The sequence below is a fragment of the Crocuta crocuta genome, unplaced genomic scaffold (genome assembly GCF_008692635.1).
Source record: "Crocuta crocuta isolate KB4526 unplaced genomic scaffold, BGI_CrCroc_1.0 scaffold343, whole genome shotgun sequence".
In the NCBI taxonomy this organism is placed as follows: domain Eukaryota; kingdom Metazoa; phylum Chordata; class Mammalia; order Carnivora; family Hyaenidae; genus Crocuta; species Crocuta crocuta.
This window is the reverse complement of record NW_027532679.1, coordinates 624,270-641,655: the sequence shown is the minus strand read 5'-3', so window position 1 is coordinate 641,655 and position 17,386 is coordinate 624,270. Positions and strand designations below refer to the sequence as shown.

Sequence of the window (17,386 nt, the reverse complement as noted above, 5' to 3'; positions counted from 1 at the left end):
TTTTTTTTTTTTTTTTTTTTTTTTTTTTTTACTGTTACTAGTAAAGAAGAAAATCAGCCACTTTCTCTGCCTGAATTAACCAAAAGGCTTACGGAGGCAAATGAGAGAATAGCTAAATTTCCTGAGAGTCTTAAGGTAAGAAAGCAGTTCATTTAATAAAACATTTTTTATATTATTAACTGTACCAAATTCTTTTAAGATCATCCATTTCTAAAGTTGCTACGTATGTGTATATGCTTAAAAATTTAGGAGCCCGTTGTCTTGGGTTAACTTAACTGTTGTGGGAGAATAGGATTATTGGCAACACAAGCAGTTTTATATCTCAGTCTTCAGAGAAATGGAACACGTTTTGTAACTGGGAGGTAAAAGAAAATTAAAATTGGTACCATAAATTTGATAGCTTACAGAGGGATAGGTGTATTTGGGAGGCCAGTGCCTTATCCATTAGGCCACTGGGGCAGCTGGGATAGGTGTATTTGAATGTGGCCCTAGTATTAAAGGAGAATCACGTTTTGAGTGAATTGAGTAGGACTCCAGAAGATGATTCTGTCATTTGAGAAGGCTATCCCAGTCTGAGCCATCCCAGTTTGGGGTATCATCCATCCCTAGAGTAGCTGAGGAAGAGCCTTACAAGGGAAGTGGTTCAGGAGTGCCTGACAAGTGTCACTAGGTGAAACTTGAGTTGCTGGTGCCTTCTCCATAGGTATATGTGGCTCCTCTGCAAATGCTTCCATGTTCATCTTGTGTCCCCTTGCAGCTCTGGCCCTTCCCCGATGTGCTGGAGTGCTGTCTCATCCTGCTTCACGTCGCTGCCCAGTGTCCTGACAGTGTAGCCCAGGACATGCGGCAGCAGGCCCAGGAGCTCCTGGAGAAATACGGCAACACTAAAGTTTACAGAAGATACTGCCAGACCTTCTGCACGTGAACGTTTGAGGACCTTTAAGGAAACTGTGCCAAATTCAAAACCCGTACAACACCCTTCACCACCGTCACCATTCTCTTTGATCCCTAGATGTTTTTGCAGTGATCCAAACAAACAAATGAAGGTCAAGTTCGAATTGACTCTACCCTTAGACATAGCGGAATCAGACTTTGGACTCAATTGTGGTTTCCTACTGGAGGAAAAGATCATGAAAAGCCAGCAGTGGGTATTCAGAACACCTGCAGTGTGACTGATTGTTGGTCATCTCTAAAGCCTTATGCAGGTTTCACCCAAAGAGGAGAAACTTTTTAATCACCCAAAGTGTTACGTTCTTAAACACAAGCTACCTTTATAAATACTTTGCCTGACGGTAAATGTGCCATTTTTGTTGGAGATAGAATTGATGTATTTTATGACTTGGTTTGTTTTTTGTTTTTTACTGTTTTTGTTAACTTGGGTTCTCCCCTTCTGTTCTTTCAAAGACTTAACTTTGAATGTGAAATAGGCCTTTACCCATCATGTTGACTCTACCCTCCATCTGAACTTGAGATCAAAAATTTCGTTTTATTGTTTCGTGTAATTGCTTACTTGAACACATCATTTACTAAAGCTTTAGAAGAACAAAGAACTGAAACTCAGATGTGTCTTATCCCTTCAGTGTTCTAAGAAATGATTAATGGTGATCACAGTAGCTCAGGAAGAAATTGCTGCTAGAGTGGTTCTTAATCTTCTTTCGATCTTAGACCCTTTGAGAATTAGAACCACAGATGCTTTTTGAAGAAAAATGCATAATTTTGCACATGCAGCTTTTGGATCATGGGACTTCAGCATAATGGGATCCTACATACTGTTTAATGATAAATCCTTGTTCTTCCCCCGCCCCACTCCCCACGTTACTGAGCATCCTCTTTTCTTCTTTTCTTCTCTTTGGTTAGTAAATAGTTGAACAGTGTCAGGAACAGATGTTTCTGTACTAGCTCAGTTGTTGGGATATAAAAATTAGTTCATCTGGAGTAGGGTTGGGAGGGAGCACTCTTTCCCAGTAATGTAACTGTTTTCTTTTGGGATTCATTGTGAAAGCTTTTCTGCTTGGGTATCCAGTTTATTTTTCAGTTTCCTATGGCTGGTATTGTTGTAGGCAACAAGAATAAAATTCATCAACAAGAACTCTAGGAAGGAAAGTTTAAGACACGGTTATTTAAAAATCTGACTGACCAGGGATTTTGTTTGAATTAGACCTAGCTTTAGAATTTTAAAATGCTAAACCCAAAAAAAGCAAATACTGTAGAATTTAGATGCTCAGAGTTCTTTAGACAGTTACTTGAACTTTAAGATGCATTGTTACTGGGGATGGAGCATCTTCTTGGCATGGCATCAGTGACTAAATTACAAATCAAATCTTGGCAATTCTCTGTTAAAAAAGTATTGCAGCAGTTTCCCATTGTTATTGGAAAAAAGATCTTCTTGCAGGGCTTAAAAGGCCCTGCCTGATCCAGCTTTTACCTCTTGGCCTCCTGTTCTTACACTCACATCCTTTCCTTGCTTCTAGATTCCACCCACACTGGTCTCTTAGGCTGCTGGAACCGACCAAGTTCTCATGTCATCTCAGTAGTTTTTCCACGTTGTTCCTCTGCCTAGTCCATTCTTACCCATCTCTTAGCTCTCCACTTAAATGTCCTTTCTCCAAAGACCATTCCTGAACCTCAACCTAAAGGACATCAGCGTGCTGTACTTTACAGCTCACACTTTATTTTTGTGAATTATATACTCTGGCAATGCAGATTATAAGCTCCAATGAGGGTAGAGATTATGTCTTCCGTGTGCTGTTTTATTCCCAGCACCTATTTACAGTGACTATTATCTAGTAGGTGCACAATAGAAACTTGTGGACTGAATAAATTAGGAAATTGAAACAATACTCACTAATAATTTGGACTTAAGACTCTAAACTGAGTTCATTCACATCAGGACAAGCTGACAATTAAGCTTGTCACTGGTAGTCAACCTTACTGCAGTAACAGAACACAAATTTAAGAACATTTGGCAGTTTATATAAAGCGGCTTGAATTCACCCGTAGTTACATTCTCTTGGTTACTCTACAGGACCAATCCTTTCTGAGGATAACCACTCACAAAGCCCTACATGCACTCACATATATGTATACAAGGTGAAGTTCTTGCCAGTTCTACTAGACTTGTGCCCTTTTCGAACACTTTAATAAACTGTTTGATCCCTCCCCTGACCAGACCCCCAGTCAACACTGAGTTCCTCAACCCTTCATCTCAGTACTTCTCCTGACATGTAAGTCTGTCCTCAACTGTGGCAAAGATAAATTACCTATTAGAATCTAAATTTAGGACATCTCTGAAGGGCTCAGTCACCAGCATGCCAAAGAGCTTGAGAGAACCACTGACCCTCACCTGTGCTGCTTTTACCACAAATCACAGTGATAAATACCTCTCTTCCTATAGGTGACCATCCCAGGCAAAAGCCTAGCTCGGCTCCTATACCAGACTTCTTAAAACCCCTTGTTTTGCCAATGGGAAGGGCTGTAAACAGTGCAGAGCCAACTCTACAATACCAGAAGCTCAATTTGTCTATAAAGTCCACTAATTAACAAGCTAATCCACCAAATGTAGTGCAGTGGTCCCAGGAAACAATTAAAACTAGTTTTCCCACTTAAGACTGGACAATCAGTAGGGGGTTGTGAAGTGAAGAGACAATTCCATTTACACAGTTGGTCATTAAAACCTCCTACAAAATGAGACATTTTATATGCAAGCCAACTTGTGGAAAATTGAGACAAGGGTTTGGGGACAGACAAGATGCTTCCAGGCACTGACTGCAAATGACCATCTTCTACAACCAGTAATTAATAGCTATAAAAGACCAAGCCTTCATGCCAGTGGTTAAAAAGAAATCTTTATTTTACAAAATTAAAAACATAAATAATATTTACAAGCATCTTAAATACCAGCTTATAATACTTGACATTTTGAATCATCTGAAATTGAGTTTTTCATAAGCTTTTAAAATGCAAGACTATTCATCCACTCTAGTGAGTTACCAGCTTTCATTTCCACCATTTCAAAGGGGTTTTTGGTTTTTCTAAATTGTCCATACTGTAGTCATTCAAAAAACAATGCAATGTATTTTTTAAATGACTAGTTAAGAAAAAAAAATCATTGTCCTGAGCTTCCTACCCCTGTTGTGGGATATTATTCCAAGAAAACTCTAACCAAATTCCTTACTGCCCTGTTTACATGTACCACTATAACTTTTTAAACACTCATATTCTTGGTACTCACATAATCTATCTCCCTAACTTCTTAGGTTTGCTGAAAGGAAAGGCAGAACAGAGAGACAGGAGAATACACATGACCATCTGAAATCACATTACTGAAAATATTAAGACTTATGGTCCAAAATTCTGATCTTACTTCCTTCAAGAACAAATCCAGGATATTTTATTATATTAAAATTTAAAGTGATTTCAAATGATTAACACCTGACAGCGGATCTCAGTGGCACAATGGAACACAGACTTAAAGACGTGTAAGTGGTTAACTTAATACCCATTCTGGAGTTCCTCATGAATAAAGGGTAGACAGATTCAGAAGAATTTTGTTTTTAATAAAAGTTTTCATTATCTGGTCTTCAAAATTTCAGCATTGAGTAATTCATTTCCACATAATCGTACATAATGAAAGACTAACAAAGTGTAAAGAAAGCAAATGTCCTTGAAAAGGGTCAAAATAAAAAAAATTTAAAAAAGGAAAGGCAGGAAAAGACATCTATAACCCACTTCACAAGAACACCATTTTGTTCCACTTTCCCTGGAAGCCCTCAGCTCAGCTGAGAATCACATCAAGAAGTCTTCATCCTCAGAGATTAGCAACAGATTTAAAAGAAAAATAATGACAACTGGTAAGAGTTACATATATTTTACTAGTTTGTTTCGGACTTGTCCTGGATATTTAAAAAGGTGTCAAATGAGCCATGGATGCTGGTGGCAGGAAGCAATTGGAGAGAGGCTTGGGGATGAGGAATAGGGAGGACTTGTTTACAAATTCAGAGCAAACCCCTCTTCTGGATCTAAAAGACATCTTTTGTCTTCAATACAACAAAAGTCTTTCTGTCAATGCAGATGGTAGGTAGTTTGCTCAAAAGAAGCGTTTTCTCTTGGGGAGGAAGATAAGTACACAGACCATCAGCACGTAAGCACCACTCTGAGATCAGGCCCACCCTCCAGAGCCTCGCCGCCATCACTGCTGCATGTTGTTGATGATAGCCAGGATGCTCATCTTTTCCTGCGCAGAGTCCACATCCTCATTCTGCTTCTGGGCCACTCCTGTACCTAGGCCATAGAGCCGCCCACAGTACTTGGCATCATCAATACTGTCCTCAAAAAACAACTGCAGAACAGGACAGAGAACCCACGGTGAGAATTACACCCAGAGTCTAGCCAAGTCTCCACACTACTACATCAGCACCTCCCAGCTGTCTTAAAGCCCTGAAAATCTACTGGACTAAAAAGTAACTTCATAAAGGTTCAAAACATTTCCTATAGTCTTTTCACACTCCTTTCTTTATATATAGGCTGTCCTTTCTGAACAGACTTCTATTCTCCATGAGTTCTTTTACTGGCAGGTTCCATATGCTGCCGCTGCCGCTGCCGCTGTTTATTTAGTGTGGCCATCTCCATCTCCTCCCTTTTCTTTAACAAGCAGTGCAGTGGTTAAGAGCTTGGGCTCTACACTCTGTACCTGAACTTAAGCCATGGTTCCCTTTTTATAAAACAGTGGGCTGTTACAAGTGAGACACCGGATATCACACACTTCAGCAGAGTTATCTCAACCTTGGTCCTACAGGGCAGGATAATTCCTTGTTGAGGGGCACGGAGGGGAGCTGTCCAGTATACTGTGGTTCTGTAGAATGTTTAGCAGTGTCCCTGGCCAGTAGAGGGCCTCTCCCCTTCTGTTCCACATTGTGACAACCAAAAATGTCTCCAGGCATTACCAAAGGAAGCTTGGGGGAACATGATGCCACCAGTTTTGTTCTTCTTTCAAAACTGCTTTGCCTATTTGGGGTCTTTTGTGGTTCCACACAAATTTTAAGATTATTTGTTCTATTTCTGTGAAAAATACCATTGGAATTTTGAGAGATTGCACTGAATCTGTAGACTGCTTTGGATTGTGTGGACATTTTAACAATATTAATTCTTCCAATCCATGAATACTGAATATCTTTCCATTTATTTGTGTCTTCTTCAATTTCTTTCCTCAGTGTCTTACAGTTTTCAGGGTATAGGTCTTTTACCTCCTTGGTTAAATTTATTCCTAGGTATTTGATTCTTTTTGATACAGTTATAAATGGGATTATTTCTTAATTTCTTTCTGATAGTACGCTAATGTACAGAAGCACAAGAGATTTTTGAATATTGATTTTGTATCTTGAAATTTTACTGAATTCATTTATTAATTCTAAGAGCTTTTCTGGTGGACTCTTTAGGGTTTTCTATGTATAAATATCATGTCATCTGAAAATATTGAGTTTTACTGCCTCCATTCTGATTTAGATTCCTTGTATTTCTTTTTCTTGCCTAATTACTCTGGCTAGGACTTCAAATACTATGTTGAATACAAGTGGCGAGAGTGGGCATACTTGTATTGTTCCTGATATTAAAGGAAAATCTTTCAGCTTTTCACCACTGAGTATGATGTTAGCTGCCAGACATTCGATAACTAACAATTTAAGCATAAAACAAGTGAGTGTTCAAACAAATGTGAATTTGTTTCTATGGGAGAAACCAGAAGAAAAGCAAATAACTGCAAGAGTGAGAACTGCTAAGAACAGCCAGTACATGTCTACACTTGACCATGCTGAGTGGCCTCTGTTTCAGAATGTGTCTTTGCCTCCTCAACTATATTTAAGATACTGAACATCATGACAAACAAAACAACTGCTTTCAAAGTGGTCAACTTCCAAAAGAACTCTAAATTTTCAACAAATCTTGGCCCACAAAGATAACCCACCACCTTACCTCTTTCATCCTGAAGAATGCCATTCCGGTCAGCAGCGAGTCTGAGCCTGCCTGGTGCTGCCTTCCAATTCTCTGCAAATCCAATTGATCAGCAACTTCCTGAAGACCTCCCTGCAGATGTGAAGAAAGTAAAGACAATATTTCAAACCTGCCACTTGTCTACTGGAGTCAAACTAAGTCCGTTCTCGCATTTAATTCTTTCAGTAATGACCAGTGGGAGCAGGCCATTTGCCTTACCACAGCAATATCCCATTCAGCCCTCCAAACAATACACCATATTATAATATTTCACTTTCAACTCTTTTTTTATACACTATTAATGAATAGCGTTAGACCTCTGCCCTATTTTAAAGTCATAACTGCTACAAAACAAGATTGAGGAAAAAGTAAAACACCAATCCAATTCTAGACAGTAAATCTCTTGTCAGCAACTTATTAGGGTGTTGAGTTCTTGAACTATCCAAGATTACGAACCTGTCTGAGAGTCTGGTGCACCACAGACCCCACCCTTAACAAACTGCACATACACCTCACAGTGCCAACTCTCACTAGGTTCGTGGGCCTAAGTGAAGAACACCTCCCTCAAGATGAGAGAAGCAGAGGGCTCCCTTCAGGCCCAGATTAAAGACATTCACCACACAAATCCCTTTGCCAATCAGCTCTATATACCTTCTCTAGCACAATGTTGGCACCTAGAAGACACTTAAGAAAGCAGAATAATAATTTAATTTCTAAAAATAGCAATAAAGCAAAATGACAAGTCTGCTTTTTTGTCTTTTTTGTTGTTACTAATATTAGGAAAATATAGACACACCTGGGTGGCTCAGTTGGTTAAGTGTTCAGCTTTGGCTCAGGTAGTGATCTCATGGTTTGTGAGTTTGAGCCCCGCATCAGGCTCTGTGCTGACAGCTCAGAGCCTGGGAACTTGCTTTGGATTCTGTGTCTCCCTCTCTCTCTTGACTCTGCCCCACTCATGCTCGCTCGCTCGCTCTCTCTCTCTCTCCCCCATAAGTAAATAAACATTACTGCAGCCACTCTGGAAAACAGTATGGAGGTTCCTCAAATCATTAAAAATAGAACTACCCCATGACTCATCAAGTACACTACTAGGTATTTATCCAAGGGGTACAGGTGTGCTGTTCCCAAGGGGCACATGCACCCCAATGTTTCTAGCAGCACTATCAACAATAGCCAAAGTATGGAAAAAGCCCAAATGTCCCCTGATGGCTGAATGGATAAAAAAGATGTGATATGTGTGTGTATGTGTGTGTGTGTATACTAATATGTATTTCCTAATATTAGTAACAACAAAAAAAGACAAAAAAGCAGACTTGTCACACACACACACACACACGCATGCGCACGCATGATGGAATATTACTTGGCAATCAAAAAGAATGAAATCTTGCCATTTGCAACTACATGGATGGAACCAGAGAGTATTATGCTAAGCGAAATAGTCAGAGAAAGACAAATATATATGACTTTAAAATACAGAAAAGATGAACATAAGGGAAGGGAAACAAAAATAATATAAAAACAGGGAGAGGAACAAAACATAAGAGACTCTTAAATATGGAGAACAAACAGGGTTACTGGAGGGGTTGTGGGAAAGGGGACGGGCTAAATGGGTGAGGGATATTAAGGAATCTATTCCTGAAATGAATGTTGCACTATATGCTAACTTGGATGTAAATTAAAAAATAAATAAACATATATTTTAAAAATTAAAAATATATATATTGTGTACCTTAAGATTTTTGCAACTCTTCATCAAGTATTTCACATCATAAATGGATGGGAAAAAAAGGTTCAGAATATGAAAGAATTCATGTTCCTCTTCTGGCAAACGAGAATCCGTAAGTAACTTTACCATGTAGCCAAAATCATAGCCACTACAAGAGAGAATGAGGCAAGAGACAAAAAAACATCAGTTACCAGGCCCTAGCGTTCAACTGCTTTATTTCTCAAAACTTAATGATGCAACCTCATATGAGTAACTTTCAGTGTTCCAAACCAGTTTATCCTACTGTAATCTGAACTTTCTATTAAATACCAACAAGTCACACTAATATGAGAGACATACACGAGAGCCCAAGGGTTTGTAAAAGTGGGTTTTATTCACCAAAGATTCTAAAGTGCTGAAAAATGTAAATTAACATCTCTCAAGAGGAATCTGTCTTTTGAGTACCTAGGAAATTCCAGGCCAGTCACTTAAAAGAAAGATGATCAAGTGCTTTGATCCTCCCCCTCCTCCATCTTTCCACTTGGAATGTAACCACTGATAGCCATATGATAGAACCCAATACTGTATGAAACAAACCAGTATGAGCTCTACAGTACTTTTTGGAAAAACTGAACCATGGGCAAGTTACCATTTCAACTTCATAACTTCTTCGTAAGTGACCAAAAGAAGATAGCGAGCAGTACTGCAAAAATAACGTCAGAATGCAACCCCCTGCTGCCAAAACAAGAGAAATACAGATGCTCTGAGACTGACCTATGAAATGAAAGCCATTTGACGTTGTCACAGAGAACCACCCCTGATGTCATAAGCAGCTCTGCGAAGTGCAATGTGTCAATCCCTTCCTCTTCATGCTTCTGAAACTGCAGTCCTGAGTTGGCAAGGAGATCTATGGAATCCTGGGAGTACATGTCCTCTCTGAAAAAGAAGGCATTCAACTCTTAATAGTGGATAATCTAACAGCGTAGTGGGCAGCAATATTAACGTCACCTTTTAATTACAGACAAGTATCCTTGAAAGGCTTTCATAATTTAAGAACAGATCAATTCATTTATTTTCAGTATTCCAGCAAGCATGCAAAGTAGATAATCTAATCTCTGTGGCAGATGGAAAAGTGAGATCTGCCTCCACAAATTTCTTAAATACAAAAGATCCACATTTCTCACTGTTTAAACAGAATCAACCAATACAAAAACATTTAAAATAGAATACTCTTAAAAATGTTCTTATAATGCTACTTCACAGATACAACTGTTAACAACTCAGTTTATATAGCCTTGCAGACTATTTTCTCCACCTCCATACCTCCACCTCTACATCTACACAGCACAGACCATCTTCCAGACCAAGGCTGATAAATACACATCCTTTGCAACTCTGGCATAATATTCCACTGCAAAGATACATCCATCAATTTAAACACAGGAATATTTATAATACCACATATCACAAAAGTAGTGAGAGAAAAGTAGGGGAAAAAGACATCATTTTCTGATCCATCCTTGCATTACGTTAACTCTTTTTCCACTAGATTTCACTATTTCATTTGTTTTTCACATAAACTTAAGACAGACAACCAAGGTATTTTTATTTTCCTTTGTGTATTAATTATCATTAAGGTATAAATAACAAGCTGTGGCAATGGACTAGAAAAAAATGCAGTTAAAGAAAAAACCCAGATCATCTCCCCAAATTATTCCTGAACCTCAGAGAACTCTCCAAAGCACATGAACAATCAAAAGATTATTCCTGGGCTACCAAAGGCTCCTGACGCCCAGGTAAACAAAGCAATATTCAAGAACTGTGGCCCAATAAGAAGGACACCTCATACATAAAACCACCTCATATAATCAGCAAAATGATAGTCTCTACTAAGTTTTCCCCTTAAAAGATTATATCATCCTCAAAAACTTAAAAACAGAACCACCAAATGATCCAGCAATCCCACTTCTGGGTATATATCCAAAAAAAGTAAAGGCAGGGTCACATCTATGTTAACAGCAGCAATTCTCACAGAAGTCAAGAAGTGGAAACAATCTAACTGCCCATCAGTGGATGAACAGATAAACAAAATGTGGTCTAAACATACAATGGAATATTATTCAGTCTTACAAAGGAAGAAAATTCTGACATGCCACAACATGGATGAACCTTAAGGATATTATGTTAAGTGAAATAAGCCAGTCACAAAAAGACAAATACTGTGTGATTCCACTTATATGAGGTATCTAAAATCTGTCAAATTGACAGAAACAGAAAATAGTATGGTAGTTACCAAGAGCTGGAGAAAAAAAAAGAACAAGCAGAGTTGTTTAGTAGGTAGAATGTCAGATTTGCAAGATGAGGAAGTTCCGGAGTTCTGTTTCACAGCAATGCAAACTCACTTAACACTACTGAACTGCAGACTTAAAATTGGTTAGGATGGCAAATTTTATGTTACGTATTTTTTACCACATTTTTAGAACATCAAAATCTGCCCACTATCAAACAATCAAACAGGCTTCAGTTCCACCTACTCTTGATTAGCATCAACTCTGTATCTTATTTCTTCTATTATGAAACATAATAATCTTATTTTACAGGTAAGGAAACTGAATTACAGAAGGTAAAATAAACCCGAAACCACCCACCTAAAAACTGGCAGAACTGCAATTTAAACACTGATCCCCTAACTGGGGAATTGACCTTACTTTTTCATTTTAAACACCCTTATTGAGCTATAATTCACATACTAAGCAAACAATTCACTCATTTAAAGTATACAATTCAACAGTTTTGAGTATTTCCACAAAATTGTGCAACTACCACCACAGTCAATTATAAACCATTTCATCACCTCAAAAAGAAAACCCATTATGCAATCATTCCCCACTACCCCATCACGTCACCACCCCCCTACACTCTAGACAACTACTAACCTGTTCAGACTTTATAGATTTGCCGATTTTGAACATTTCATATAAATAAAATCATACAATACACGGTCTTTTGTGTCTTTTTCCCCTTAGCATAATATTTTCAAAGCACATCAATATACAACATACATTAGTACTTCTTTCTTTCACTGTCCAATAACAATTCATTGTATGTATATGCCACATTTATTGTAGCCATTCATGAGTTCACAGACATTTGGATCGTTTCCACTTTAGGGCCTTTACAAATAATGCTGTTATGAACGTTCACATACAAGTTTTTGTATGGATGTGTGTTTTCATTTCTCCTGGGTAGATGCCTACAAGTGAAATTGCTGGGACATATGATAACTCTGTTTAACCGTTTGAGAAACTGCCTATTTTCCAAAGAGGCTGCACCATTTTACTTTCCCAATAGCAATGAGGATTCTAACTCCTCTACACCCTGGCCAACATTTGTTCTTCTGTCTTTCTCATTATAGCCACCTAGTGAGCATGAAGTGGTATCTCACTGTGGTTTTGATTTACATTTCCCTCATGACTAGTGATGGTGACCATCTTTGCATGGGTTTATTAGCCATATCTATTATCTTCTCTGGAGAAATGTCTAGTCAGATCTGATGCCCACTTTTAATTGAGTTGTCTTTTTACTGTTGACCTGTAAGTGTTCTTTAAGAGGGACTTTACTTTCTGAGATTCCTTATTCCATTCTCTGGCTGCTGTGTCCAATCCTTACCTGGTTTCAACAGAAAGAAAACTTTAAATTAATAAAACCAGTTAGAAATCACAGTCTGCACAAATGCAGCAGATCGAAGAATAACACTGAGAAGCGTCTCACTTACGTAAGGTTAAATTTGAAGTTGAACTGCCAAGTGTTGATTCCAGAAGGATATTCTCCCTTTTCATTTGTGAATGTAAGGCCCAGCTGGATAATTTTTAAAAGGTCAACATTGCACCGTAAAAGCTGATACTGGTAATCTATGGAACTACGAAATTCACCAATTGGTCGCACCACAACACCTGGAAATTCTGTGTCCTAGAAAAGGAGAGGGTCTGTCATCAGTAGGTTTCACAAAACAGTGGATGCTAATTGCTCATTCATAAATAAAAATTTTATCTCAATTTATAAAACTTGTATGACAAGCACAAGCTTGGGCACAAAAATCTATCTTAAAATACTGACTTCAGGGGGCGCCTGGGTGGCTTAGTTGGTTGAGCATCCAACTTCAGCTCAGTTCATGATCTTGCAGTTCACGGGTTTGAGCCCAGCACTGGGCTCTGTGCTAGCTAACACCTCAACTAACTATACATCAATTAAGAAAAGTCGAGGTTAAGAACAATGTATGAATAAAAATACTAATACAGGGAAATGAAACAGTAATTCAGAAAAAAACAACAGCTATACTTACCTTGAATAAAAAGCCTGGAACAAGACCACAGAGAATTTTAAATACAAGCCTAAAGATGTAATGCTTCTGAGTAATGGGGACGGAGCAAGCTAGCGGTGCAGCCTCCTCTAAAAGAGGCCTCTGATAGTACCATGACACACATCTGCCTCTCCAGCTACTCAGTGTCAGGCAAGAATGTGGATCCTTGTGGAAACTAATCTGACAAACNTCCTATAACGACAGATCTTCCCACTGTTTTCCAGAGATGCCAGAAATCTGGACTTTAAGAGAGGTCTCTTTACATTTAAATGCTGCTAACTAATTTTTAAAAACTATTTTCCAACACTGTCAAATTCATCTTATCTGTGAGACAGATGTGCCCTATTGGCTAACAAACTTTTGCTTTAAGTATTTGTAAACACAGAGTCACATTACACAAAATCTAAGACACTAGAGGTTACATCCTTCTCAGACCCACTGGCTACCCTGAGGTTTCAAAAAAGCCTCACAACCTTCCACCAAGTTTAATTTGCCATGGCTTTAGTGGAAGTCTTTCTTTCAAAATCTCACACTGAGTATTCCCTGAGTCCACAGCACAAGGTGAGGGAAAAAGAGTTGAGCTCTTTACCATGGCAATATAACTGTAGCTGAGCACAATTTCTCGGATCTTCCTCATCTCTTCTTCGAGATTGCTGGCCCAGACTTCACAGATAACCTGGCTGTTCTCCACAAGTGCTGCAGGCATCTTGAAGAAACTTGAGCGGTCACTTTCAACTGACTTTGTTAGAGGGCAAGCCAACGGTTGATTTGATCTAGATTCAAAACACATTTTGAAATCACATAAATGTAGACTGGCAAGATGTCAACAAAGCAAAGGTATCAAAAAAATCACTTTACCAGTTCAATAAGCTGAAACAATAAGACTATTATATTTATATTTACTCCCCATTTATTATGATGGGGAATGTACATCTAAGTCTTAACAAGTACATAGTGAATATGGCCATGGGACTCCTTCTTCCACCTGCTAAAAAAGGGGAAACTCCTTTTCTCCACCATCAAAAAGTCAAATATAACTAGAGGAAATTAACTTAACATAGTGCCTCTTTAGATCTGTGCAACTAGATCATGAAGCAAGGGATTTTAGATCTTGTAAAAAACAATCCCACTTGCTAATTGAACCTTTAACCACCACAATAAAAATTAGAATTGGAGTTACTAATGTCTACTTTTAAACACATAATAATATAAAGAAACTAAGCAATTCAACATTAGGAGTTGAGAAGACGGTAAGTATATAATTTTTTTTTAACATTTATTTATTTTTGAGAAACAGAGACAGAGCATGAGTGGAGAAGGTCAGAGAGATAGGGAGACACAGAATCTGAAGCAGGCTCCAGCCTCTGAGCTGTCAGCACAGAGCTCGATGTGGGGCTCAAAATCACAAAATGTGAGATCATGACCTGAGCGGAAGTCTGACGCTTAACCAACTGAATCACTAAGGCGCCCCAAGAAGATGGCAAGTATAAATAATTCAACAGGAAAAAAAAAATGATTTACAGTGTATATTCTGGAAAGAAACGGTGGAGGGAACAGTATTCTGCAAAATAAAATTCAGTATGGTTCAGCTTCAGAGTAATGCTATTATTATAGCAATAAGACGCTTAATCATAAAAAAGACCAAAAGGAGCTTATCATAATGGTCTTTACTTAAAAAGCCAACCCCAATGGCACCTGGTGGCTCAATCGGTTAAGAGTCCGACTCCTGATATCAGCTCAGGTCATGATTTCACAGTTCATAAGTTGGGGCCTCACATAAGGCTCTGTACTGACCCTGCAGAGCTGCTTGGGATATTATGTCTGTCTGTCTCCATCTCTCCCCCTCCCTCCCTCTCTCTCTCTTTTTCTCTCTCTCTCTGTCCCTCCCCTGCTCATGCTCTTTCTCAAAATAAACAGATAAACTTAAAAAAAATTAATAGGGCAACCCCACCACATGAATATTCAACACAATGTAAGAGTGGGCTCCAGTAGTATATATACATATTCAGAGGAAAATTCCTAGAAACAGTAAAATGAATCTTTGCTTCCTACTTTCCTGACAGGCAGATGCAACAATAAGAATCTGCATCAAAACAAAATTGTCATTCTCAAACATCATCATTTCTCTGAGAAATTTCTGGGAAACCTGTTGGTTTGCTGGCAACCCTGAAAGATTCCATTTATTCAAGGTACCCTACACTACAACAGATGTTTCTCTGAAATTATAACAGACTTACTATAATTACTTCGAAAATTAAGTAGACTGGTATGTTCCTAACAAATATGGGCGGACACTTGTTACAGGCAGAATCCATTTCTTCTCGTTTCCGTTCTGTACACAATGGTATGAATTAAAGACTTACAAATGAACATATAAAAAAATTCAAGAAGGGGGGAAGTTCAAACTGAGTGTGGAGTAAATTCCACTATATGACCATAATTAAGAAAATACAAGGACTCTGATTCGATTCTACACTGTGTTTAAGATTTTCTCCTGAAAGAGGGCATAAAGCCATCTATGCCCATCAATGTTAAATCAGTACCACTTCACTTCCTTATTTTCCTCACTGAAACAATGCACTTCCTTTTTGGTGTCATTTCAGAGATCAGGTGCATTCAGGGTAATATGGCGGTAGACTGGTGTCGTTTCAAACACAACCATAAACTACTTTAGGGGAAGTGGGTAGGACTATGAATACATTTCCCTAAGAGTGAAGCAGCAAAAGGAACACAAGCAAAAATATACCTTTGGCCCCCAAGCAGCAAAGAGAAGACTAAAAAGAAGACAATTAGGTATTTACACTAAACCCTTTGAATGAGGCTCCCCAGCTAAGAAGCTCTTAAGGTTGTGTCAAAAAAAAAAAAAAAACCTCAGGAAATAATCTGAAGAGGTTCCCTCTGGTCAAAGAAAAAATAATATAAACACCATTATGAATAGTCACTACAATGTATTCAAACTTCTCAGTTTACTAGGAACTCATGGATTTAAACCTAAGAAAATAAACCTCACTGGTCACCACTGAAGAATGCCAATAAATCAATCTATTTTTTAAAATATGTATCTTGTTGGGGTGCCTGGGTGGTTCACTTGGTTAAGCGTCGGACTTCAGCTCAGGTCATGATCTCGCAGTTTGTGGGCTTGAGCCCTGCATCAGGCTCTGCTGGCAGCTCAGAGCCTGGAGCCTGCTTCAGATGCTGTGTCTTCCTCTCTCTGCCTTTCCTCTACTCCTGCTCTCTCACTCTCTCTGTCTCCAAAATAAATAAACATTAAATTTAAAACAAACAAACAAACAAATAAATAAAATATGTATCTTGTCTTTCCTATGTAAATTGTACTAAGTAACTTTAGAGTTGAGGGAAAGTTTAATAGAAATTATAAAGCTAGGAAATACGGACTGAGAAAATATCACGATTTTGTAACTCCCAAAGAATTCAAAGATCTGGACAGTATCATAATGGCATCTATCTGAAATACCCAGAAAAGGCAAATCTATAAAGGCAGAAAGTAGACTACAGAAGTGGGATAAGAATGGGGATTCACTGTAAATGGCATGAGGTATGTTACTGAGGTGACAGAAATGTTACTAAACTATCTGATGACTGCACAACTCCGTATATTTAGTAAAAATCACTGAACTCTACGTTAAAATGGATACGTTTTGGAGTATGAACTATACTTAAAGTTGTTAAAATACCGCAACGTCTGTAATTACCACAAAAAGAGACAACCAGGAATCATGTGCCTCCTGACAGAATACATCACCACTATGAATTACTCTTGCCAAAAAAATCTAACTTGAATCTGACCTAACCTCTAGACCAATTTACAGGAAATAAAGAGGACAGAGGAACATGTTAAATGACACCACAGAAAGGCTATCAGCAAAATCCAGAAACTGCTGTGAATAACCCACATTCTTCAACAAATTCTAAGTCCTAAAAGTAAAAGACTCTCAACAGATGTATCAACCAATCAAAATCTATAGACCTTAATTAGGGCCTGCTTTAAACAAACTGTTAGAAAATTTTTTTAAACTGACATTTTTGGGGTGCCTTGGTGGCTCAGTCAGTCAAGCGTCTGACTTCAGCTTGGGTCATAATCTCATGGTTTGTGAGATCAAGTCCCGCATCAGGCTCTATGCTGACAGCTCAGAGCCTGGAGCCTGCTTAGGATTCTGTGTCTCCCCCTCTCTCTGCTCCTCCCCCATTTCAAGCTCTGTCTCTTTCAAAAATAAATGAACATTAAACTGACATTTTTAAGACAAAAGTCTGAACAATGGCTGGTTCTGGGTTTTTGTTTGGGTGGTTTTTTGCTTTTTTTTTTTTTTTTTTTT

At 38.4% G+C, this 17,386-nt stretch overlaps 2 protein-coding genes across 3 annotated transcripts in view; one reads left to right on the top strand and one right to left on the bottom strand.

Annotated features, from left to right (window-relative positions):
* GEMIN5 (gem nuclear organelle associated protein 5) overlaps nucleotides 1-1,571 on the top strand; it is a 43,156-nt gene extending 41,585 nt beyond the window's left edge. For both annotated transcript variants that reach the window (XM_077780710.1, XM_077780709.1), the window contains exons 27-28: nucleotides 42-135; nucleotides 758-1,571. In XM_077780710.1, the coding sequence (XP_077636836.1) occupies nucleotides 42-135; nucleotides 758-925 (262 nt within the window). In that variant the 3' untranslated portion in view covers nucleotides 926-1,571. The remainder of the gene's footprint in view (nucleotides 1-41; nucleotides 136-757) is intronic.
* A 2,254-nt stretch (nucleotides 1,572-3,825) lies between these two features.
* Nucleotides 3,826-17,386, bottom strand: part of CNOT8 (CCR4-NOT transcription complex subunit 8) — a 16,113-nt gene continuing 2,552 nt past the window's right edge. Inside the window, exons 2-7 of the mRNA XM_077780739.1 lie at nucleotides 13,642-13,825; nucleotides 12,468-12,661; nucleotides 9,467-9,628; nucleotides 8,717-8,861; nucleotides 6,967-7,077; nucleotides 3,826-5,338 (exon numbers count right to left, since the gene is read on the bottom strand). Of these exons, the coding sequence (XP_077636865.1) occupies nucleotides 5,189-5,338; nucleotides 6,967-7,077; nucleotides 8,717-8,861; nucleotides 9,467-9,628; nucleotides 12,468-12,661; nucleotides 13,642-13,758 (879 nt within the window). The 5' untranslated portion in view covers nucleotides 13,759-13,825 and the 3' untranslated portion in view covers nucleotides 3,826-5,188. The remainder of the gene's footprint in view (nucleotides 5,339-6,966; nucleotides 7,078-8,716; nucleotides 8,862-9,466; nucleotides 9,629-12,467; nucleotides 12,662-13,641; nucleotides 13,826-17,386) is intronic.